This window comes from Leucopleurus acutus (genome assembly GCF_964270905.1).
Source record: "Leucopleurus acutus genome assembly, chromosome: 1".
Lineage (NCBI taxonomy): Eukaryota > Metazoa > Chordata > Mammalia > Artiodactyla > Delphinidae > Leucopleurus > Leucopleurus acutus.
This window is the reverse complement of record NC_139142.1, coordinates 161786326-161813516: the sequence shown is the minus strand read 5'-3', so window position 1 is coordinate 161813516 and position 27191 is coordinate 161786326. Positions and strand designations below refer to the sequence as shown.

The following is a 27191-nucleotide window of genomic DNA, read 5'->3' as shown; positions in this document are numbered from 1 at the left end:
AAGCTTTTTCCAAATCAAATCAACTCTGAAATAAAATGGGTGGAAAAATTATCTAAACTTAGCCTTTCAGATGTTGTGGCCAAGAGAGATGTACCCATGTGACGTTTATATTATCCATAATAAATGCTACCAGGGAGTATGTAATGTTTTTATGTCTGGCAACAACTTTATCTTGAAGGCTTGAGTGGATTATAAAATCTTTATTGTTTTAGAGATCTTTCTACCACACAACTACCAATTTAAATATAGTAACACAGTCATCACTCATTGAAATAGCTGTGAAAAGGCTCCATTTCTGAGCATATTTGGTTCTTATTCTTCAGCAAAAATCTCAGAAACTGTTTAGCTCATTTCGTTTTATAAAGTTAAACCAACAAATTTATAGAGTTAAATAAATTTCCTTTTAAGCCAGGAAAATTTAGTTCTAGTTGTTGCATATTTCTGTATCTGCAAGGTGTATGTGTGTCTTTCGTTATTTTAAAAGCCTGGCCAAAAAAAAAAAGAAAAATTCTCGCAGTCTCCTATTGCTACTACCCCAGTGCTGAGCTCTGTCTCTATAAATGCTAACATCTAATATAGCTAAAACTGCTTTATAGGTTTCACAATCTTTGAGGGAAGCACTGTTATGTTCTAATTATAGTAACGCTCATTGGGGGAAGGGGTGAGGGCACAAAAGCCTGAAAATGGAAATTTTCTGTCTTACCATTAGCTGCTGTTGGATGTTCATAAGTTTAAAAATATGTCCAGTGCAACTGTCTCCAGGAAGTGGGGGTTCCTGGTGTGGTTCAGACTCAGAGGTTAACGTATAGACGTCCAGCTCTCGGTGATGCCTCACAGAACAGTCTCCGTAAGGGATTTCATAGGATAAACTGCTCCAGGAGTCTGGTTCTCCAGTATCCTCCCTGGAAGAAGCAAACTCTGGTTAATATATATGTATATTCTATACATAATATACATGAATATATTATAATATTACTATATAATAACATATATATATATATATGTGTATACAATATACATATATATGTATTCTGCCTCCCAGGCAAAGGTTTAACCCTCTAAGTCTTATGCAAAATTTTGAACCTCATTGCTCTTTGAGGCTCTGCAGCAGAAATTTGGTTTGCACAGTTCCCCAATAATTCAGGCATATAACTAACTGTTTCATTCTCTTCATAAGAGGTCATAAATGGGCTAAATGAAAACTGCAGGATTCCTCCCTAAGGATGTTCTTTTGATCAAGATAAAGAGAAGACTGGGATCCTAAAACAGTTAATATTATGCTCACAACCAAATAATGAGGAAATGTAAGGAGGATGGTTTTGCCCTGGTTTTCAAAAAAAGCAAGGCTTATGAAGCGTTTCTCTTAAAATGGGTTATACCATATGCTAAATGCAGTTGATCATATTGGGAAAGGAAGAACTAATCAATCGAATCCGTGCAAGGGCACTCCAATTTTTGTTAAAGATAGGTGGAGGAAGCACTCTCAAAATTCTCGAAGTCAACTATATAGAGGAAAACTATCAATATTATAATGCCTTATCATACTATACTTGTCAATATAATTATCAAATCCTATTTTGAATGAAGCACTTGGTTCCAAGAACTTTAAGCTATAACTTTAAATTTAAAAGACAAACAACTTTGCTCAAGTCACATCATTATAGATACACCTCATATTCAAATAAAGCCGACAAATGCCCAGTATGTAAAAAAGCATTTCTGGGATAGGCCTCAAAACATGAATTCTCTTTACGTGGTTCTAATGAACCAGTACGCTGATATGGTATCCCAGAGATTCTGGAAGAAGGTGGAAGGTAGTGTTTGAGATCATTATCATGTTTTAAAATAAAAAATAAAACTAAAGAATTAAGAACTAATAGACATGCCATCCACTGACAAATATGAGAGGGAAACATTACTTCAACTCTCTCTCCAGTGTTCTGTCTACTAAATCATACCTGTCAGTTCTTAACAATTCACCAGAGAATAACTGGAATTTGAAAGCTAAAAATATGCTATAGTGGAAAACCTGTAACAAACTGGAGAGTCATACACTGGCTGAAGGTAACAATTAAGGCTGCTCCAAAAGAAAACTATTATAATTTCCATACTCAAGAGTGACTCCCAAACAGTTGCTTAAAATGAACTTAGCATATGCTATGCTAAATGTTTCATGCATTTACCAAGCTGCTCTACACTGAGCAAAGTGACCTCAAATAGAAAAGTACCTAAAAGATACTCACTTAAAAGTTCAACTGAATGACTCAAGAAGTCAATCAGCTCCACCAAGTGAGAGGGAGGCAACGTCTCTGTAAATTCAACTTTGGAGCTTGGGTTGACATTGTCACTAACTCTGCTTAACTGTCTGACAAGGCATTACTGGCATATCTGCTTACTCAGATTACCACTTATAGCCATGCTCCAATTTAAAAAAAAAAAAGGTATTTGAAAACAAACTTGATTTATACACCACCACTGAGTGTGAACCAAATACAACAAGCTAGGAGGGAACTGTTTGCCAAGGCAGGGGCAATTAAACAGTGATACAGTCCATTCCCAGCAAGATAGAATTTTCTACCAACCTTGCCACTATTAATTCTCAAACTGCTTCTTTTCTAATATCTAAACCTTGGGAAATTCCCTTCTGTAACCACAAACTATTTATCTCCTACCTCTCCCATGCTCTCCCCTTCCAGAAGAATGTGCTTTTGTTGCCACAAGTGCTAACCCTTCAATCTCCCAATTCATCGTCCCTGTGGATTTTTGTTGCTTCCTAGCCCACCTAGAAACCAAAGACTAGTTAATGCAATTATTCTCCCACTGGCTTGCATGAATATCTGTTGCTATTGACACTCTTCAAACCCATCGTGCCTGTAGGTCTGGGTAAACCCCACCATTCAGCAAGTATTTGTGCCAGTATTCTTGGTGCTGGTGATACAAACGAAAATCCTTGTCCTGTTGAAGCATATATACTTAGCAAGGGAGACAAAAGCAATCAAGATAAATAAAACACCTAGAATTCTGGAAGACAGCAAGTGTGGTGGAGAAAATAAACCAGAGATGAAGGCTGCAATTTGAAATGTGGTGGGTCAGGGAAGGCCTCACCGAGGTGACATTTAAGCCAATGCACTGTCTGCTCTGTATTCAACACTGTATAAAACCTTGGCTGGATCCACTTGGCAAAGTTCTATGACTAAGAATGTTTACTGCAACATTAGGTGTAATAGTACTAAAGACTGGAAACACCCTAACCGAGTCAGTAACTAGAGGGATGTTTGGTAAATTAAAGAACAGATCTACAGACTATTATGGAGCCATTAAAAAGAACTGAAAAAACAGTTCAATAACATTGAAATCTATATTCAGTGGAATAAGCAAAATAAAAAGAGCAAAAAATATAAGTATAGACAGTAAACTGCACAATAAAAATAGTGTCAAGGTGGTTGGATTATAGGTTTTCTTCTTCTCTGGGATTTTAATTAATGTCTTAAATAATTTTTTAAAGTTCCTATTCAGCCAGGCCTCGCTGCTGCTCTGTAATGCTTCTTACTCGTGTGTTAATCCATCCCCACGGGGGTTACCAAAATGTTCTATAATTTCCTCAAAGGCCTAACATTAACCTTGTCTACTTCATTCTCAGGTGACCTTTTCTCCCATCTTAGTGAAAAGCTTGAGGCCATCTAACATGAACTAAACCCATCTTCAATCCACCCAAAAATGCCTGTGCCCGTCTCCTCTAACTTCAGGGCACCTCTCTATGCAGTGGGTTTGCTCTGTTCCACACCCCCGTCCTTAGGTAACTGGCTCGGTAATCACTCCCTGGATGCCTATAGTTTTCCACCTGCTTCTGGACTAGCTCCTTCCCCATCCACCTGCAAGTACCATGAAAACCTCACCAGTAGACACAGCAGAGGCAGGAAAAGGGATTACTGCACAGGCGCCCGCAGCAGCAGCAGCAATCTTTACTCAGCCCTGCAGACCAGCGGTTCTCTCTGAGGAATCCAGCCCCCAGGGGACATCTGACAATGTCTGGAGACATTTTTCGTTGTCACAACTTGGGGATGGGGAGGGGTCCTACAATGCACAGGACAGCTCCCTAGAAGAAAGAATCATCGGGCCCAAACTGCCAGTGGTGCTGGTGTTGCGAAATCCTGCTGTAAACCCCCGAACCCCTTTCTGTCTGCCCTCCTCTTCCTTCCCTTCTACCTCCTTACCAGCCATTTGAACAATTAAAGGCTTTGCGCCTACTCCCTCCCACTGCTACTAAAATTTCTGTCTCGGGTTCCACTGACAAAACAAATCTCCAAATCCAATGGCTTTTCTTTGTCTCCACTGTCCTTGAGTTTTGTAGCATCTTAAAATGGTGACCTGATTCTTCTTTTGACATTTATTCTCACTTGACATTCATAAAGAATCATCCTATTCACCCACTGCTTTCTCTGGCTTTTTCTTCTTCTTCTCACATCTTAGATGTGAACAGATGTCAACTTCCTGAACTTGGTCTTCTATTAAATGGTAGGCACTGTGCTAGATGCCAGGGCTACAAGGTTAAATATGATACCTTTCTCAAGAATAATGTAAACACACAGCCTAAGGTCAAACATGAATTACTATTAGATAGCCATAGTTTGGCCTACTGGTGTTACTGTCACCTCCATGGAAACGAAAAGCAGAAACAATCTCATGGGAGTTTTACCCTTATGAGTGTGGCATTTTATGCACTAAATATACCATATTTCATCAAAATTACAATGCTATTACTTGTAAAAGCAACATCATTTTCTGTATTACTAAGAAGGAAAAGAACTGTTGTGAGTTAAATTATGACACAAGTTAGAAAAATTTACATCTTAAAAGAGATAATACAGGGAATTCCCTGGCAGTCCAGGGGTTAGGACTCCTCGCTTTCACTGCCGAGGGCGCAGGTTCGATCCTTGGTTGGGGAACTGAGATACTGCAAGCTGCGTGGTGTGGCCAAAGGAAAAAAAAAAAAAGAGAGAGAGATAACAGAGTATAAATACAGTCAACTGTCCCTCTGAATACTGGTATGGGTGGTACAAACAGTTCAAATGAACAAACAGTTCCAACATCAACTGCTTAACTTCATTCGCCTGTGAGTCCCAAGCCTGCAACAAACGGACAGCAGATACAAGTGAAAAGGGCAGCTCAGAGGCTTTAGACAGACTTAAACACCTAAGACACTAGTTTTCAAACTTTCAAGTAGCTGAACAGTTTCAAATAAAGCCACATGCAGAAACAGAGTTGCTCTGGTGATAGGGGCAGTAGAGGGAAGGAAAGGCAAAGCCCAGCCCTCCCTCCAGCCACCATCCCTCCTAGGTGGGTTGTGAGACTGATACTAAACCCAAGGAGTAGCTAAATGTTCTTAATTCCCAAGGTACAGGCTTTCTTTATGTACAACTACCACATTTCCCACTTTAAGGTCATTCTCCTTGTTTAGTCTCCTTTGCACTTGTAGAATAACTACTCCATATTCTCCTGATTGAAGCCCTTTGTATGCTTACAGTTAGTAATTAAGTTGACCCCTCGGCTTTGTATTTCTGCCATGGAGAAGAATATGCCTGGGTATCTAAAATTTACCTTAGAAATACTCACAAAGCTTTTATGTAATCAAATCAAGTCTGGCAGGACAGAAAAGCACATCCATGAATGCACTAGAAATTCTAGTTATTTCAGCTGGTGAATTAAGAGGCACCATAGCCTCAGCTGAGGCTTTTTAAAAAAATGAGTGAAAGGGAGATCTGTAGATGAAGGAGTATAAATGCTGCGGGAAGGTTTACAGAGCTCTTCACGACCTTTCATTTTTCACCCCTATGAGGACACCACCACACTGAACAAAGAAGAGGGTATTTTTACTACCAGTTGTGGCAACTGTGCAGTATAGGCATTATTTCATTACTACGACATCAGATGGTATTGGCGTAGAATTTCTTAGATTGTTACATTCAACCACATCCCAGATCAGACTTCAAGATATAAGGACTGATATTATGATTACTGGAAACTTTCAATCATCCTGTCAGTAAGGCAATTAATATTGCTTCCAACCATTCTCAGGCGCCTTGAATTTCATCTGGAGTATGCAGCACAGCTCCAAGTGCAGTCTCCCACCTCTGAGCCCTGAAAGACTTGTTCTGCACCGTAACCTTTTCTTCATTCACCTGTAACCCCCTAAGGAGGAGCAGGACCATACACCTTCTGACTTGCTGGGTCTCACTACTCTGCTTCATCTCCTGACACATTGTAGGTACTCAAATATTTGTTGGGATTTCACTCCAGGGCAAAAGAGTAGGGATATTCTTTATAAAAATGGTTTGAGATCACTAAGAACTCACTCTCTGTGAGAGGACAGATAACCTAAAGAAGTAATTCTAGTAAGACCCAATGTAGTGGCAGTAATGGCTTAAAAGGTCTAGCTGGTAAAGGAGACTAAAAAGTCATGACAACTGAATTCAGTATATGATAAAGATCAGGAGGAAAAAACATTGCTTGAAAGTATATTTTTGGCAGCTGGTGAAAAGTGAATATAAACTATATATTAGATAATCATAATATATTAATGTTATATTACTGATTTTGATAACTGCCCTGTTATAAGAACATGCTGAAATAATTAGGAATAAAGGGGCATGATGTCGGCAACAACTCTCGAAAGAGTTCAGTAAAATTCTATCCATCTATCTACACACACAGATAAAGCAAATAAAACATTAACAATTGGTGGATTTAGGTGAAGGATACACAGTGGTTCACTGTACTATTCTTCAATTTTTTTAAATTAATTAATTAATTTATCTTTGGCTGCATTGGGTCTTCATTGCTGCACGCAGGCTTTCTCTAGTTGTGGTGAGCGGGGGCTACTCTTTGTTGCGGTGCACGGGCTTCTCATTGTGGTGGCTTCTCTTGCTGTGGAGCACGGGCTCTAGGTGTGCAGGCTCAGTAGCTGTGGCACACGGGCTTAGCTGCTCTGCAGCATGTGGGACCTTGCCGGACCAGGGCTCGAACCCGTGTCCCCTGCATTGGCAGGGAGATTCTTAACCACTGTGCCACCAGGGAAGTCCCATTGTACTATTCTCACACCTTTTCTATGAGTTCAAAATTTTTCACAACAAAAAGTTAAATATAAAACATCAATTAAAAGAAAGGCAGAGGGTAGTAATTCTTTCACTATTCTATGATTACTATTTACTTCAGGTAGGGAAGAAACTAATATTTGGGTATCTACTAAGAGACAGGCACCCTGATACCCCATATATTTAATCCTCATTCGAGTCTTTCAAAGAAGTGCTATTTCTAGTTCAGAGGAGGGGAAACTGAGACTCAGAAATACTAATTCATTTGCTTAAGATATAACACATACATCAGACTTTGATAAATCTGGCTTCAAATGACAAATTTTACCACTTAGGAGAAGTAAGCATTTGGGCTAGATATGTAGTCTCTTTGAGTATGTATCATAATCTGTAAAAAGACAGTAAGAGTCCCTTTAAAAGTTGCAGTGGTAATTAAAGGGGACAGGAAACAAAGTATCTAATAACGCCTGGCACACAGGAGGCAGTCAGTAAACCTTAGTACTCAAATATGTAATGGAGTAACAGATCTGGATCCATGTTGGACTGACCCCAAAGCCTGTACCCTCCCCCCACACACACACCCCTAATGCTGCACTGCTTCCAGTGGAAAGGGCTGGTCTTTAATAGAAATTCATCAGGTGCCACAGCAGGAAGCACTGAGGGTCATTTGAAGGCAGGATGGAGCAAAGAGGCCTTTAGGGGAAACATTTCTTCACGAATTAAAAGAATGTCCACTCCAGGCAGAACATTTTTCAACACACAAGCATTCTCCAATGAAAAGTTCTAAAGTCTGCCCTCTTCTGAGTTTCTCACAGAATGAGCAAATCAACCACAGTCATTCTCCGGTGTCTGGTGAGACTCTGACAAAGTGTAGGACAAATCGCAGAGCCCACATTCTACCTAGCTATTTTCAAAATGAGCACATTCTACTCACTTGAAGGACAGTATCAACTTGGGCATTTATCCCTTCAATCTTTTTCACAAATGACACCCCCAAACTGTTTTCCACATTTTCCATAAAACTGACACCAATCAGTACCTACCTTTTCCTAATGGGAGAAAATATTCTACTCACCATAAGAAATCACCACAAATTCATCTACTTATGTTTAATTTAGATTTCCCTAGAGGCTAAATCACCAGGCAATATGAGGGGAAAAGCATGGGTATTGAGGTCTGCGTAGAATCTCATTTATGCCATGATCTGATCTAAGAAAAATTATTTAGCTTCTATGAGCCAGAGGTTTTTTCCATCTGCTTTTTAAAAAGTGGGATAATACAAACTTTCTTACAGAGTTGTTTTAAGGATTAAAAGATATATGGATAGAGACAGCCTTACTATATATATGCCTAGTTAAGTACTCATTAAATATTGGGTTCTATTTCCTTCCACAAGCAAGGGGTACAAACATAACCACTCTCTTTTACAGCTAAATTTAATTATTTAACAATGTGTCAAATACTGAGCTGTGTGTTTTACATATCACCTAATTTATTCTTTTAACTATCCTGTGAGGGAAGATACTATTACCCCAATTTGCAGATGAGGAAACTGAAACTGTGAGAAATTTAATAACTTGCCTAACAGTCTGTTAAGCCAGAATTTGGGCTGATATTCTAAACCACCACACAAAACTACCTCTGCTGCCTTTTTTTTTTTAATTTTTTAATTTAATTTATCTTTTTATACAGCAGGTTATTATCCATTTTATATACATCAGTGTATACATGTCAATCCCAATCGCCCAATTCATCACACCACCATCCCCAACCCCCTGCAGCTTTCCCCCACTTGGTGTCCATACATTTGTTCTCTACATCTGTCTCTCAACTTCTGCCCTGCAAACCAATTCATCTGTACCATTTTTCTAGGTTCCACATATATACGTCTCTGCTGCCTATTTTGCACTAGAAAATGCAGACCAATGAAACAAACTAAATATTTTTAACATATGGACTTTGGAGGATTAAGTTTTGGAGATGCAAGTTCTAGATTGTTGTGCATTGTGGACATGGGTATAGTTTGTGGTCCACGGCTTTTGTGGTCATTCTTCTCTGTTCCTTTTCACTCTGAGGGGCTACTTGGGCTCTCTTACTCTATGGTTCCATGACTTTTGGAATACCTTGCTCCTCTAACAGTCGAAGTTCTCTATTTTCTAGCTTCACCTTATTGCACTGCTTTCAAATCCTGAAAAATAATTTTTTTTTTTTTTATTTTGCGGTACGCGGGCCTCTCACTGTTGTGGCCTCTCCCGTTGCGGAGCACAGGCTCCGGACGCGCAGGCTCAGCGGCCATGGTTCACGGGCCCAGCCGCTCCGCGGCATGTGGGTTCTTCCCGGGCCGGGGCACGAACCTGTGTCCCCTGCATCGGCAGGCGGACTCTCAGCCACTGCGCCACCAGGGAAGCCCCCTGAAAAATAATTTTTAATACCTACCATGATACTAGTTATATTTACATCAATATCTAATATACCAACATTCACAGGGTAAGTAAAAATTAAAGTCAAGTTTATACTAGATTAACATCTAAATATTTATTGATGTGATCAAGCTACTTAGTTGTTGACTGTTCTTACTTAATCAGATTTAAGCCACCAACCTAATTCAACAAACTCTCAGGAATTAATTTTCAGATGCAATGTTAAGTCTAATTTTCCCACTAAAGCAAAGTTCTTAATCTTAACTGCATTTTAGAATTACCTGGAGAGCTTTTAAAAATCCTCATGTCCAGATCACACCTCACACGAACTAAATAAAAATCTCTGGAGGAGGCGCTGAGGTATCAATAGTTTTTAAAGGTTCCCAGGAGATTCTAACGTATAATTAGAATCCCCATGTGATTCTAATGTGCAGCTAAGGTTGTAAAACACCACATTAAAGTAACCTACAGGTCCCAATTCATTTACATAAGTATAGCTAAGGCTAGCAAGACTGCAATGAATACTAGAGTTGTTAATATATCCTTTGACCTATATACAGTTCCCTGGAATTTTATACAGTTCCCTGGAATTTATCCTATATAAATAATTTAACAGAAATAAAAATCAGTAAGTAAAAAATGAGGCTCACTGCAGCATTCATTAGTTAATTTCTGGGTTTTTTAAGATTAAAATTAACATTCAATGTTAAATGGTTTAAATACTCATGATAAACAAAATATTTTAGATGGCCTAAAAGATAATTATAAAGACCAGAGAAATAGATTAAGAGGATGAAACAGTGAAAAAGTATCAGAATACAAAACAGAATATCAGCTGCAACTATTTAAGCAATTCCATGCAATGTGGGACGTAATATCTGATAATAAAATAAACCTGTCTTCTGGTGGCAGCATTATGAATAACTTTGTTATGTAAACGTAATTGTTTAAAAAAAATGCAATTCTTCCCTCCCTGTTATCTTTCTTGCTTCTGGCCTAAGTCAAAGACAGAGGCAGCTTAGTGCAGGCATCGTCGAGAGTTGCATCAAGGGAACATGGAGATATAAACCACAACACAGGGACTTCCCTGGTGGTCCAGTGGTTAAGAATCCACCTTCTGATGCAGGGGACACAGGTTCGATCCCCGGTTGGGGAACTAAGTTCCCACATGCTGCAGGGCAACTAAGCCCCCACGCCACAACTACAGAGCCCATGCACTCTGGAGCCTGCGGCCCACAACCAGAGAGCCTGCGAGCTGCAACTATTGAGTCCGCACACTGTGGAGCCCACGTGCCACAACCAGAGAGGCCATGCACTCTGGAGCCCACGTGCCACAGCTAGAGAACCCGTGTGCCGCAACTATTGAGCCTGTGTGTTGTGGAGCCTGCGTGCCACAACTAGAGAGCCTGCATGTCGCAACTACTGAGCCCAAGTGCCGTAACTACGAGCCCACATACCACAACTACTGAGCCCGCATGCCACAACTGGAGAGAAGCCAACGCACCACAACTAGAGAGAAGCCCACGCACTGCAATGAAAGATCCTGCGTGCTGCAACTAAGACCTGACACAGCCAAGAATAAATAAATATTTAAAAACAAAAAAAACCACAACCCGGAAGTCTCAGCTTGGACTCTGATACAGTTACATTTAATTCATCCCCAGAACAACACCAGGCACTTCAAACAGATCTTCAGCTAAGAAGCAACCCAGATGGATCAATTTCTACTCACTCAGTAATGCATCCTCTCTTTCTCAGCCCCCTCACTTCCCAGATGACTTTAGGTCAGCTAAATGATGGAGATTTCTATTTAAATATTACTGGGTTTATCCTTATATAAAGATAGATTGATCTCTCACACAACTTATGATTCTCTGCCTCTTCCATGACAGTTATTGGCTTAATACCTACTTATGTCCTTTGCCTACAAAGTGCCTGATGTTACTTAATAAGAGTGAGAAACACAGGCACGTGGGAATTATTTTGAAAGGGAGAACATCACTGTTGACTAAAATTAAATTCTAGGTTGGGAAAAGAGACAGAAATGCTTACAAAATAGTCTGAAACTTGGGAAGAAAAATAGAACTGTATGAAGTAACTTCAGACTGATGACAGAAAACAAATCAGGAAGAAAAATCCAATATCCAACTATTAGAAGAGAGGTAATATGTCTTTAAAATGTTAGTTTCTTCTTCTTTAGCTTTCTCATGGAGCAAACACACAAACAAAATCAAATAGCAACCCTATATGTTTACCGATTTAAATAACCTATTCATAATAGAGGGAAGGGAACGCACATCCATTTTTTCCAATCTTATTTCTGACAAGCACTTGAAACTCAATATGATAGAAAGACTAAGAGCTAAATATGAATCCCAAACTCCAATGTAATGGTGACCATTAAAATCAGTTGAGTAACAGGCTTCCAACAGTGAAGATTCCATGATTCTATAGATAAGCTATTTGTTCTACTTATAGAAACTGATAACTTTAATACAAGTCATCACTCTGTAAACTAGCTTTTCCAGTTCAGGAAAAAGAAAAAGAATTTTTGTTCATTAATCTGGGCAGGACTCTTATCTTCAGGCATGAAGTTCATTTGACTTTATAGCAGGTTACTGTCATTAAAATTTAAGAAAAGAACCCATACTTAAGTCCAATAAGCTTCTAATGATCGTGTGTATTTTTATAAACCCCACTGCCCTTATTCAACACTTTTCATAATTCAATTGATGAAATGGATTAATCTTACTTAGAAGCAGTTAGATAAGTAAAATAAGTCAAAATAAAGACTAGTCACAGACAGATGTGACTTTTTTTCAGGTCTCCTCTAAGTTGCTACTTTTGCAGAAACCATAAAACATTGATCTACTCTCCCTGATTACAGAACTATACAATAAGTAAATTAAATGTGTCAGATGAGAACTTCTCAAACTATGAATTTCCAATTCATCACAGAAGTAAAAATTCTAAAAATTACTAGAAAAACAAAATTTACAAGATAAAAAACTTATGCCCAAAGTTTTAATAGATTCAATAGACATATAATTACTCTGTCAAATTACTATTAAAAGTTTCTAAACACATACAGTACTCTCATTATACATTATACTGATCTCATCATGGACCAGTGACAAAGAGTTGGCAGATCAGCCCTGATCCAGGGCCTCCTTCATTTTGAACAGCAGTGTGTTATACGACAGAGATCCCTCCAGACTGCGAGGAACCATATTTTACATTCTTAACATCTAGAGACCCTGGAGAGAAGTGGCAACAGAAAGGAAAGTCATGGCATAGACTGGAATATGGAATGTGGTACCAGCTACGGACCCACTGGACAAGTTTCCTTTTGTCCCAAGGTATACTTCACATTGTCCTGGAAAAGCTGAAAACTAACTCAATAATATTCAAGAGTATTTTAAAAGTTCAATCCCAAACAGTGTTTATAATTATTATTTTTAGAAAATCAAAAGCACCTAAAAAATCCACTTTAACAGACACGTCACCAAGAACTTCTGCAATTTACTGACATGATTTCCTTTAACCAAATGTGAAATACAGGAAACTAATCACTGTACATAATAAAAATGATACAGTTGACCCTTGAACAACACAAGTTTGAACTGCACAGGTCCCACATATACATGGATATTTTTCAATAAAGACATATAGTACTACACAATCTGCGGCTGCTTGAATTTGAGGCTGCGCAACTGCAGATATGGATGGCCAACGATGGGACCTGAGCATCCATGGATTTTGGTATCAGTGGCAGGTCCTGGAACCAACCCCCCATGGATACTGAGGGACTACTGTACACTGTAAAGCAGTACCCAGCTTTTCAGAGCACTTTCATTATAAATACCATTTTTAATATTCCAAGTGATAAGGCTGATGTTCTGCATGTAGACGAAGAACAAAGTTCGGGTAAACCAACCAAGGTTTCACAGAGCTAAGGGCTGAATGAAGGTTAAAATACAATTTTTTAAATTCATTCCAAGCAATCTATTCCTAAGCAATTTAGTATAGTAACTTATGCGGATTAATGAGCTAAAAGAAAAGCTACAAGCTAAATGTTTCTTTAGATTACCCTTAAAAAAAGTACTAAGAGGTATCCTACTGAACATCTGTATCTTAACAAACTCATTTTCATATTAGCACATATTCTCTAAAATGGTATATGTATAAAAAAACCCTAGAAGATATTTACAGCATAAACATATAGAGAATTTTAACTTACTCTGTACAAGTTTAAAATGAAAATCTAAATCCTATTAAATAGGAGGGAACTGGGTTACACATGTGGCAATTACAAAAACACTATTTCTCAGTATATGAAAAGCTCTGTATGAATACTTGTTTTCAAATGTTCATATACGTATTTTTCTATTGCTAAATAAAATGTTACCAAAAGTCCATTGAAAAGATGGTATGCCACTGTATTACAAATGCATTCTACCAGGAATTTGGTCTTCTCTGTTCTTAAGTTCATATTTCAAGATATTTAAAAAAAACATATTTTCAGAAAATGAATAGTCTAGGTTATGTATTTTTTCATTTATTCATTCAAACATTCAACAAACATTCATGCAGTATCTTTTATGTTCCTAGGTACAAGAAATATATTGATGAATAAATAAGACAGCCAAGCTTCCTACCATAATGGAACTTATAGTATAGAGGGGTATGATTACAGTTAGAGGTAAGTGCTTTAAAGAAAATAAAACAAGGTGTTTAGCACAGAAAATTCCCTGGAGTGGAGACAGTGGCTTCTGAAGATAGGTGTCAGGAAAATCTTTCAGGAGATAAGGCAATTGATCTGAATCATACAAAAGAGCCAGCATGTGGAGTTTACTGGGACAGAATGTATCAGGCAAAGGGTACAGCAAGTACAAAGAGCCTGAGGTAGCAACCAGCTGGCCAGTGCAGCTGGGGCCAGTGTAGCTGTGCAGTGAAAGCAAAGGAAATAAAGAGAATGTTATGAAATGAGGTCTGAGAGTTGTACAGAGTTTGGATCTCATGGAGCTTTGCAGATCATGTAGGAACCAGAATTTTATTTTGAATGAGGTGAGAACATATTAGAAGGAGGAAGCCAAAGGAGAAAAAAAGCAAAGAATGAAGCCAGCAATACTAGTACAATTAGTATGGTACCAGGTGTATATTACTGACTTTTAATCCTTACAACCAATTTGAGGCAGGGGTCAGTGTATTTCCATTTTTCATGTGAGGACACTTAGGCTTAAGGAACAGCTTGCCCCAGTTCACAGTTAGTAAGTGAAAAGGCCAGAACTTGTACCCAGATCTAATTCTAAAACTTCTGTACCTCTTTACACTATCCACAGTAATACTTACCCTCTAACAGTTTCAAACTATGAGCACATATTCAAATTATGCAAATTCTAAGTCTGATATAATATTTATCAGAAGCTAATCAGGTATATTGGGTTTTCTGTTATAAATTTTATAATATCCACAGCAAATTTTCAACTGTAGAAAAACACAAATCAAGACGCCATTCCTCAGAGAGAGGATTACATCATCCAAACTGAGTATCCATAGCTGGCCCAAAACCTCAAGGTTTATGTATGTGGTACAACAAAATTCAATAAGCTCAGAATGAATTCCAACTTATTTCCCAGCATTCCGGTTGTTATGCAACAGTCAACAACCAATCAACCTCTGCCTTCTTACCTTGTCTAGCACGTTGCAACTCAAGAAGAAAGTTCAGTATGATGCTAACGTAAATGTAAAACCCTGTCAAATCAACTGCAGAGAAAAACATTTTTCCGGTACTAGTCATTCAGGCGGAAGCTCAAAGATACTTGCTAAGATACAGCAAAAAGCCAGATCAAATGGCAGAGAATAAACAATGAAGGTCAACAATGCAACAGTCTGGAAGCTGATACTCACTTATGGCTGCCCAAGCACCACGAGTATCGCAAGCCCATCCTATTTGGGTCCTGGCTTTAGCAGCAGAGGAAACCCAGCAGGCATGTTTTGCTCAGTCTACTTCTGACAGGAACTGCAGCATCTAGTTCCTTATTTGAGGGTTACAGCAATATCGTCGATGAAACCACATCACCCTAACAGTGCCAAACCTCAAGGAGTCCTACAGAATCAACCACAGCTCCACTGAGATGGAGTGGGAGAGGCTAAATGCCAGAAAAGGGGGAGGGAGGGGGAGGGAGGGGAGGGAGGGGGAGGGGAATCACTGATCCACCTCAAAATGAATAGGAGGCTACTACCTTAGGCGTCAGTAGGGAACTCACTGCTAGACTAGTTATGCATTCACAAACATGCAGATTCACTAGAAATTTTGGCACTGATACTCTGTTTTTGTCCTCCCTCCTTCCTTTTTGACATAGTACTGCCACTCTGCCCTTAACAGCTAGAATGGGAAGAGCGCAAAGGAAAAAGAACACATAATTTGAACAAACTACTGTGCATCAGCAATTTGGTACAAATTCTATGCTGTTAAATAATTTAAAACAAAAGTTTTATAAGGCAATGGTTAGAACACAAGCTGGAAAGTTGGACAGACTTGGTTTGACTCCTTACTGTGATGTTAACCCTGTGGGATCTTGGACTACTTACCCAAATTTCTCTGCAGCTCAATTTCCTCATCTGTAAAGTGGGAGTGACTAGGTTTGCTGTGAGGTCAAATGACCTCGAATGTGAAGTGTTACCAGCATAACGTTTGGCTCTCCCAAAGTGCTCAATAAATTGTGACTATATGGGTGAGTTTGACCAGGAAAAAATACATCAGAAACTAGATGGTGGTGCAAAGAGATGTCATATTCATGTAAAGCTGAGTGACTTTCCAATGACTCTTCATTCCTAGCTCTCCAAATAAAGGGACATGCTAAAGCTCCTAACAACTTTATAAGCATGTTCTCATTTAATCCTAACAGACCTATGAGGTTCATGCTATCATTTCCCATTTTACAGATGAGGAAACTAAGGCTCACAGATGACAAGCAATAGGGATGCACTAAAGTTCAGCTCTGCCATTTTTTTACATTTTTATTTTTGGCTGTGTGGACTCTCTAGCTGTGGTGCGTGGGCTTAGATGCCCGGCATGTGGGACCTTAGTTCCCCAACCAGGGACTGAACCCGCGTCCCCTGCACTAGAAGGTGGATTCTTAACCACTGGACCACCAGGGAAGTCCAGCTTTGCCATTTTTAAGGCCAAACAATTGAATGTCTACCAAACATGTATGTGATCAACGATCAAGTACATAATTTAAAGTGCACATCTCCTCATCTGCTTTTGACACAAAAATTCTAATGACCACTTAAAGCATAAATGTGTATTTACTATAAGAGTAAAACACTACAATAATTAGTGTTTGTGAAAATTGTTAATGCTATGCACAATACAAGAATATTTCAAATGATTAAATTAATAGAGAAATAGCTTGACAGTTAATATAATTAAGAGAGTGCAATGGCTAGATAACTTTACAAAGATCATTTACCTTTTCTGAGCCACAACTGTTTATAACAATTTAAATGACAGAAGAATTACAGAATTATAGATATTATATTATATTAAAAAAATCCTAATTCTGATTAACTTTTTGTTAACTCATTCATAACATTAAATAAACATTCACTAGAATAAATGTTTTAAGTTGTACATATCTCTTTCCATTTAAGCCAAGTGTCCTTCAAGGGAAAATTCTATTTGTAAATTAGTCATATCTTAAAAAAAAAAAAAATTAAAAGAATGTCAACACTGCCACCTCCAAATTTACAAGGAGAAATGGCCAAAACCATGTATAACTAAGACAAATCATCCTCAATCCAGATATAAATGTATGAAGAAATGTATTAGAAAAAAATGAGGTACCTCAAATATGTTTTGGTTTTGCTAACCAAATACTTCAAGGATATAACAATATACAGCCGTGCCTCAGTATCCGCAGGGGATTTGTTCCAAGACCCCCCACATATACCTAAATCTGTGGATGCTCAAGTTCTTTATATAAAATGGCATAGTATGTAGTTATAAGTGTATATGGACACTAAACATTTGAACAAAACCTTGTCAAAATGATTGTTTTACAGTGTTAAACAAGTTCAGCAGCTCAAGTACCTTTGAGATTCAATAAATCAAGAATCCTAAGTACAAAATTCTGGAAAATTCTGAAAAAAAAAAAGTTCTGGAAAAACTCCCCTGAATTATAATCTCTATCACCCACCTGCTTAGAGGTACTAATGCTCCAGCAGAAAGTGAGTGTGCTGTTAATGAATCGAGAGCAATCTAGAAGCTGGTAATGCTGAGAAATTATTGTTCTTCCACTATAAACTTTTAAAATAAGACTATTAAATCTTAATAAACATACAGAATTACATTTTATACTATTCCATATTTATTCCTGTACGACACAACTTCATTCTACACTGGTGATATTCAGCTTTGGTCACATATTGATTTTAGCCAAAATGTTTATTCAACAACTCTTATTTTTTTCCTTGCTTAAAAATCATTTTTATTTTTGTTAATAATAAATGCAGGTAAAAATTTCAAGTCATTCTTTCTATTGGTATGCCTTGAAGGAAATTTCAAAATTGATCAAATAATGTGTAATATACTAAAGGTTTGTATTTTTTAGAGGGTAGAAGGTGCCAACTGATCCTTCATTTTTCTCACATACACCTATCAACCTATCAACGTGAACTCCAGGTTCATGTTTACTTCCACCTGGGTCTGTAGTGAAGTCAGAAATACTTTCAAAAATCACATGGTGTTGCCATAGAGAATTTGTTACCACAGGTTAAGCTGTGTAACTTCATAACTCTGAAGAAAACCTCTGAGGCCTAAATGTTACACCAAGAACAAACATAGGCTGGGGCCATTTGCGCGCATACAGCAGGGAGAAAAAAGAAGTGTACGGTAGGAACCACAAGACATATGAAATGGCTTTGTTATTCCAACCAACTTCCAATACCCACGCATCTTCTTAGAAAGCCCAAGACAGTGTAAAAGGCCATGGGTTTTGGATTTGCAACCTGGTTCAAATTACTGCTCCGTAACTAACCAGCTATGGTGATCACCTTGTGATCTGAAGATAATATGCCCACCCCCAAAGGGTCTGGGAGAGGAGAAAACGTGAGAATTTGCACAAAATGCCTAACGCAAATACAATAAATGGTAACTAGCGTAATTGTTAAATACATACAAACATTATCCTCAGAAAGTACATTTTGCAATTTTCCAGCAGGTTGCCAGATAGGGCAATCCTGAGATTAGTAGTTGAATGCTTTAAAAAATCTATGAAATGTCGAAATTCTTAAAATGCTTCAGTGAGAAATTTACCAAAAAAAGGGGGAAAAAAGTCACTCAAAGTCAGATCTATGAATCACTGTAATTAAATTAGTTTGGTTATAAGTCTGACAATGTTACCAAACATGCCTCCTCACAAAATTCTATTAAAAGAGTTTAAAAACAACCAAACGGGGCTTCCCTGGTGGCGCAGTGGTTGAGGGTCCGCCTGCCGATGCAGGGGGTGCGGGTTCTTGCCCCGGTCCAGGAGGATCCTGTGTGCCGCGGAGCGGCTGGGCCCGTGAGCCGTGGCCGCTGGGCCTGCGCGTCTGGAGCCTGTGCTCTGCGACGGGAGAGGCCGCAGCAGTGAGAGGCCCGCGTACCGGAAAAAAAAAACGACAGGCTTGTGAATAATGGCAACTTACTAACTATATGGCCTTGGGCAATCTAGCCTCTCTGGGTCTATTTTCTCATCTGTAGAAAAGTACTGACTGTTATTAACTATGTCTTAGACGTTTCTGGAAAGGTTTTAAATAAGAACACATGTAAAGCACCAATGCAGCAGGTAATCCACATTCAGTAACTGTTACTGCCCTTCCTCCTCTTTCTAGTTTCCACTTAGTCCTACCACCTTATCTTTACCAAAACACAAAGATCCAGATCTTACAATGAGAAAGGAGGATGAGTGAATGGATAAATGGATGGATAGATGGGTAGGACTTAGGCCGGAGAAATATAAAGTAAAAAAAAAAAAAGAAAAAGAAAAAGAAAGAAAGAATTTTTGCTCTCTGGCCATTATTCTGAAGATTAAGTTTGTACATTTGTTTCATCCTTTCCCCTCCTAAGCAAAAGCAAAGGCTCCAAACTTGTTTTACACCAGATTGGGCTACTGAGGACTCACTTGTCTAGTACCTGAAGAGAACCCTAAAAAGGCAGCCACTATGTCAACAGAACATCTTGCTCAACAGGACTCGGTTCCATTGTGAAATATGTACACTTGAGTACTAGCTACTCTACCACCTGACCCTGACCCAGGTTTCAAGTGCAAATGTGTCAAAAGAAGGACTTGGGAACTACAGACACAGATTGAGAGGGGCCAATACTGCATGCTACAATAATAAACCACTGACTGAGAGCCTAGTGTTCGCCAGGCTGGGTCTGTGCTCTGCATATGCACACGGGTCATCTCAACCTAAGCAGATCGTTCACTGGACTCTGAGCCTGAGCCTGTTTTGTAGCCTTGTGATGTTGGGCAACTCACTTTACCTCTCTGGCCTCAGTTTCCCTGATTATAAAACAGGGATAATGCCACCGACCCTCTCATTAGGCTGTCGGGAGAATCAAAATCAAAAAGACAGCCTAAGGGTAACCAAAAATAGTTTTAAAACCGTATGATGGGTAATACAAATGTAAAGATTTTAGTGAGGGTCTTGTTCTCCTCAGGAAAGTAGAGGCTAGGACTAAATGGAAAGCCTATTACCCTTTCCTAATGAAGTGCTGTTCATCCAGTATCCCAGGGGCCTTTTCCCAAGTCTCTTTCCTTCTGTCAAATTTTTGTAGACGGAAGAATATGGGTCTTGGAATTCCACAGATGTGTGTGTACTAGTAGCTCTACCATTTCTATAAAGCCTTGGCTAGTTACTTCAATTCTCTGAGCCTCCGTATTTCATCTGTAAAACAGATAATACATATTTCAAAAGGTTGTAATAAGGTTAAAATGAAACATTATGTGTAATGTACCAACCATGACTTCTAGTGCATTGTAGGCATTCAACAAATAAAGATTTGTTGAACTGATACTGAAAATGAGATGAAGTATGAGGACAAATACTTTTTTCTTAATTAAATATTGACATGTTGTGAATTATTTATTTATTTATTTTTGGCTGTGTTGTTGGGTCTTCGTTTCTGTGCGAGGGCTTTCTCTAGTTGTGGCAAGAGGGGGCCACTCTTCATCGCGGTGCGTGGGCCTCTCCCTATCGCAGCCTCTCTTGTTGCAGATCACAGGCTCCAGACGCGCAGGCTCAGTAATTGTTGTTCATGGGCCCAGTTGCTCCGCGGCATGTGGGATCTTCCCAGACCAGGGCTCGAACCTGTGTCCCCTGCATTAGCAGGCAGATTCTCAACCACTGCGCCACCAGGGAAGCCCGAGGACAAATACTTTTAAACTCACTCTTAGGGCAAATAAAATATTTTCGCACTTTTATGTCAACACTAGAGAGTTGAAATTCTTCAAAGATATACTCTTCCTGTAAGAGTAACAGCATTGTAAATGATTCCTTACCAATCTAGAGTTCCTAGTTCCATCAACATCACAGCATATATCAGAGAGCCAAACTAATTTTTTAAAGTGTTATCTATTACACAAGGGAATAATTGCAAACTCTTATTAAATAGGGATGTCCAAATGCTGCCCTAAAATACTTCAAGACTGTGTCCATACTTTCTTAATGTATGAAAAATTGATACAGGCCTAGAAGGAAAGGAAAATTAAGAGCAATAATAGATAACATTTATGTCAGTCACTGTTTTATGCCCCTCTCTCACTGATATGTTATGCATTCTTTTGTTCATTTCTCAAAGCAACCCCCTGAAGATAGTCCTCTTATTCTTCCCATGTTACAAACAAGGCACTGAGGAGGTGAAGTGGATCACCCAAGATCACATCGCTCCATAAGAGGCAGACCATGGAGTCAAAACTAGCCTGCCTCACTACAATTCTCCCAACCTTTCTACTAACTGTAATTCACTGAGAACTACAATAAACATTACAAAAAAAGATAGTGTAACCAGGGCTTTCCTGGTGGCACAGTGGTTGAGAGTCCGCCTGCCGATGCAGGGGACACGGGTTCGTGCCCCGGTCCGGAAGATTCCACATGCCGCGGAGCGGCTGGGCCCGTGAGCCATGGCCGCTGAGCCTGCGCGTCCAGAGCCTGTGCTCTGCAACGGGAGAGGCCACAACAGTGAGAGGCCTGAGTACCTCTAAATAAATAAATAAATAAATAAATAAATAAATATAGTGTAACCAGATCAATCAATGGGAATATGAGTTTCACTGACCAGCGAACTATCATTTCACTGATTTTATGACTACATAGGAAACTTTCACATAGAGCCCCTTAGAGTTTAACAAGGTATCTGCACAAATCTCACTTGGTTCTAACGACCTGATGATGTCAACAGACTAGATATACTATCCATAAGGAATGAGAAACATGAGACTCAGAGTGGGTAGGTGACTTTTTGTGAGTCACACATTCTACTAAGTGAGGAAACTTAGATTTTAATTAAGTTTTTCGTCCCTAAGCAATTCCACCATACTATACCGTCTTTCTTCAAGCTGCAATATTTATAACCCCTACATTTGCTCCAGGAAATAACCACGTGACAAATAAACCCTGATTTTTTTACATTGTACACACCCAGCCCTTAGTTATCATTCTAGGAAGTAGGCATTATTATCCTTTTTTAAAAAAAAATCAGATGAAGACATTGAAGCTTAGACAGGAAAGTTACCCAACGTGACCAAAGTAATACAGCTAAAAATGGCAGGGCTGAAATGCAAGCTTATGCTTGACTCCAAAGTTTGCACACTTTGCCATTACCAGGAACTGCCTCTCAATCTCAGCTCTAATGAGTGACCCAGGTCCTAAGGTTTCTTATTTGTCATATGTGAGCGAGATATCAGGCAGCATCTGGCTCTAACATTCTCTTGTTAGATGGCTCCAATGCAAAACTCATCTAATATCATCACTTCCTAGCATCCTAAACTAAGAGCCTGAAGACTTGGGTTCTCTCCCTACTCTGCCCATCGCTAATTAAGGGACCTTGGGCAGGGTGTTCAACCAACTCCTCTTCAAAATGTGGGAGATGACTGTGCATCTACGTAAGAGCAGAAGTAGGTGTAGGTGTTCTGGGTACTCTTCCAGGACTAAGATTTCTCAGGCAAAACTCGTAACATTTGTGTTTAAGGTGAATTTTCAGATCACAAATGCATCCATATTCATAATGTAAATCAAAATACAAGCTAAAGCAAAAGAGCTATAAGTCAACAAAATCTCTCTCTTCCCTGTCACTGAACGAAGTGAAAGTTAACAGTTTCGGGTTACAGAAAAGGGGAACTGCCAAAAATGTCCTAAATAGAGTTCCCTAAAGACATGAGTCTTATTTAGAGAAAGCTTCTTCTTCTAAGCACAGGAGAATCAATTTTCACATAGAAATGACTCAGTTTATCAAAATGGACTATCTAAATAAGCCTTAGGCACACAAACACAAAAATAACTTGGACCCTAATAAGCACAATGACCTCTCTTCCCCCCCCTCAAAAAAACCAGAGTAAGCAGCAAAGAATTAAAACAACAGATTTATTTTGGGAGAGGTATAAAAGGAGTAAAATAAACTTGATACTTCAGTTAGGGCTGGAATAAATGTAAAGTCTATATACTTCTTTAATAAATGTAAAGTGTATATACTTCAATTTCGTATTAACTGAAAAGAGAGGATAAGAGACAGGCCTATATGAAAATTTTCAATTTGAAAGGGGGAAGGGGTAAGAACACCCAAGTCTAAAGATTTTAGTGAACTACTAGAAAGATATCAGCATATAGTGGAGCAACTCTTAACTTTCCACAAATCTCTTTGTGAATTTCACAAAACAAACTCTTTATTCAGAAACACACGTGCATAAACTTTTACCTGTAATTTCCAAGGATGCAGATCCCATGAAGTCTACTCTTGGGTTCTTTGACTCCTAGGGGTGGAAGGTGCTCTGGACAGCCTGTTAGGAGATGTGGCTTCTGTTTCTGGCCCTGCCACCTTGTCATTCTAACCCACTCAGTTTCCTCATCTGTTAAAGATGATCTTTCCTGATTTCATGGTTGAAATTCTAGCAAAGTCTACTGATATCACAGTAAGAATGAAGGATTTAGGAAAATTACCACCCGATCTTTTTTAAAATTGTTAATTATAACTCAGCATTTTTTTCTAGGTTGCAGAACAATAACAGCCAGAAGAATCTAAGTTCAGAGCTAGATCTGCAGCAAGGTGCTTCTACTCTCCTACTACAGTCCTCTATTCCAAGACTTCTCAAGTTGGCTTTCCCTTACCCATTCCCCTTCAGAAGGAGCTAAGTTGCTCTCCAACATGTAACAGAGGTAGCACTATAAAGCAAGCCAAAAACTATACTCCAAGAACAAACACACTCTAGTTTCCTTAAAGCTGTGCTGTAAGAATAGTCTTGTGACATCCTTGCCCAGCATATAATGAAGCTGTTGTAATCACTATTTCCCCATTTGGATGGCAATCCTTAACCAACTCTGCTTCCCAGCAAAACCTCTGAGCTCTAAGATTGAATTTAGAGAAACTGCACTTGAACTTCACGATAGTTATACTGAGATAATTGTTTCAACTTCTGGGAAGAGGCCTGTCTTCCTAAGGCCATGAGGCAAACAAGCAGAAGGAATCAAATCACTGGCCAGATGGGAAGTACAAAGGAATGGAACATATCACTCTCTGGAATACTGTCCTAGGAGAGCTCAAGTATCCAAAGCTCATCTGAGATGAGGTGTGCCCCTCCTGCCGTCATTGTATCTATAGCACCCATCAGAAAGCTTTCTGCAAAGAACCTTCTGTCTGGCTTGACTGGGGAAGTTATAAGCATGGCAGATAAAGAAAAACAAACAAACAAAAAACCCCTATTTATATAACACTAAGTACCATTACATTCTGCGATCTCTTCTTGGCCCTTCCAGATAACGCCTCACACAACAGCTTAAAATGGTAAAAAAATAAAATGCAACTAAATTAAGTCTAACATGGGCAAAATGTCTGAGAATTTGGGAATACTGACTTAATTTACAAGGATCCTTCAAAAAATAACACAGATCCAATGGGATTGATTCTTGTTTAGATTATGTGATGGAAAAGATAATGATGACCATAAAGCAATAAAAAATCATTAAACAAGAGAAACTATACTTGAAATTTTCTGCCTTTTATAATATTCCTATGAAAAGTGTTGGCTGTCATAATGCATTTATTTTTCTATTTATTCAAGAAAAAAGAAAAAAGAACTCTTCTAATGTTTTGACTAACAACCTTCCTTCAAAGGACTCTCTAAATAGAGTCAGAATGTATAACAATTGAACCCACAAACACATAGACAGGATTTCCTACTGCACGTTTCCAGGACTGCTCAGTGGCTTTTTACTGCTACTCATATGAAGAGACCACTGCTCTCGATTTTATTTATAGAAATTACATTCAAACCAAAACTCAGTGTTCAGCATACTTTCCATAAGCAATTATTAAAGTATTTCTAGTTAACTCTTTCAAATCTTGAAGACATACCAGAAAGAAAAGTATAGTACAGAAAAAAAGTTTCCTCTGTACTAAACTGGGAAAAACTGGATACCTTGGTAATGGAGTGCTACCCCTACAGACCAGACTTATTCTGAGTTTTCAGTAAAATTTAAGAGGCATGAAGCAGTAAGGGCAGGGAAACAGAGGAGAAAAAAAGATGGGAATATGACTTACTTGTGTTACTCTCAGACAATGAAGTCGTGAGTGGGACCAAGCTTATAAACCTCCAGCGAAAGGCAAGGCACAGAGCTGAGGTTTTAGTTCCTGGCGAAGGCTGCAGATGCCAAGGGGGCAGGGCTACCATGAATCGGGGGTGGGGCTGGTGGTGAGAAGAAGGAAGTGGGAAGAAGGAGCACTTACTCAGTTAGAAGCCTGTGCAGCTTGTGATAACCCCGCTCCAAGGCCAAGCTCACAGGGGTCGCTCCTTCTTGGTTGTGGATGCTGAGAGCTCCGCGGCCACCTGGCTTCTGCAACAGGAACCACGTCAACCTCAGCAGCCCCAGCCGCGCAGCAAAATGCATCAATGTCTCTCGGGGGCCACCATCTGCAGATGGGGGAGAAAATGAAAATCAGTGAGGAGAATGTGAAAACCCAAAGTAAACAAACAAAGAGATGGTTCAGGTAAACACCACTGCCTCCAAGCACCTAAGATCCTCAAGTTAAGCCACAACATACAACATGAACGATTTTCTTGTGGCAGAGTAGAATCAGCTCTCAAAGACAAAATGAAGCTAGAAAAAATATAAGAAGCAAAATCTCCAATAGGAGACAGTCCTACAAAAGAGAATCCATTTCTATATTCTGATTTAATGCATTTGTTCAACAAATTTATACAGGTAGATTTTAAGGGTGACTGTACTACACATATGTTCTTTTCCTGAAAAGAAAAAGAAAGAAGTGAATGCAGCCTCATAACATGGGGATCGGGATCCAAGGGGAATAGTTATTGGGGCTTAGACAGGTATATCAAAAAGGGTATAATTACTTAAAAAAAAAAATAACACCCAGAGAGCAGTTGGCTAGTTAAACACTAAAAACAGGTTCTGCTTGTTAAGTACACACAGGTCTTTTTATTCTCCCACACTAAGGGCAAATCAAATTGTTGGCACAGCCAGCTTTTTTGGTTGGTTGCTTAATGAAAGAAAGAAATGCATCTCCAGGCATAAGAAAGACTAACTCCGAGATGATATGCTAACACCTTCAGAAAGAAAAATATGTGTCTATTTCACCTGAGGTGAAGTCAAGGTCCCTTCTTGGTACAGAGTCACTTTGAAAATGGCAGAGGGGGCTTCTCTGGTGGCGCAGTGGTTGAGAATCCGCCTGCCGATGCAAGGGACACAGGTTCGAGCCCTAATCCGGGAAGATCCCGCATACCGCGGAGCAACTAAGCCCGTGTGCCACAACTACTGAGCCTGTGCTCTGGAGCCCATGGGCCACAGGTGCTGAAGCCCGCATGCCTAGAGCCCATGCTCCACAACAGGAGAAGCCACGGCGGTGAAAGGCCCACGCACCGTGGTGAAGAGTAGCCCCCGCTCGCCACAACTAGAGATGTGCCCATGCGCAGCAGCGAAGACCCAATGCAGCCATAAATAAATAAATTAATTAATTAATTAATTAATTTTGAAAAAAGAAAGTGGCAGAATGAGGAAGGGCTTTGGAGTTAGACAAATCTGGGTTCAAATTTGGCATTTACCATCATGTGACTGGGCATAATCCATTTCAGTTCTGAGCTTCATTCTCTTCATCCCTAGAGTGGGGTACCACCATCTCACTCCCATGGCTGCAGTAACAAATCAGGGGGGTAAGTGACATGCTAGTCAGATGATGGCCTGTAGCAGGCACTCACTGAATAATCTCTGGGTTCCTTCCGTCCCCACCCCACTTCTCTGTCCCTCCCAACTTCCAATCACATTCTAGGTTCCCTGGCAACATTCTCTGTGCCTAGGGCATCCTCTTGTGCCCAACCTGTTAAGGCGGGAGCTACAGCTACCCCAGGGCTTCAGTACACAGCCCACGATGCTGGCTTACTTAACCACAGGGACCACCACTCAG

General features: G+C 39.4%; 1 protein-coding gene across 7 annotated transcripts in view; it reads right to left on the bottom strand.

The window, feature by feature from the left end:
* The window catches only part of AKAP13 (A-kinase anchoring protein 13), a 343180-nt gene that overhangs the window by 163311 nt on the left and 152678 nt on the right, over nucleotides 1-27191 (bottom strand). For all 7 annotated transcript variants that reach the window (XM_082835493.1, XM_082835495.1, XM_082835496.1 and 4 more), the window contains exons 5-6: nucleotides 25500-25683; nucleotides 704-902 (exon numbers count right to left, since the gene is read on the bottom strand). In XM_082835493.1, coding sequence (XP_082691619.1) covers nucleotides 704-902; nucleotides 25500-25683 — 383 coding nt within the window. The remainder of the gene's footprint in view (nucleotides 1-703; nucleotides 903-25499; nucleotides 25684-27191) is intronic.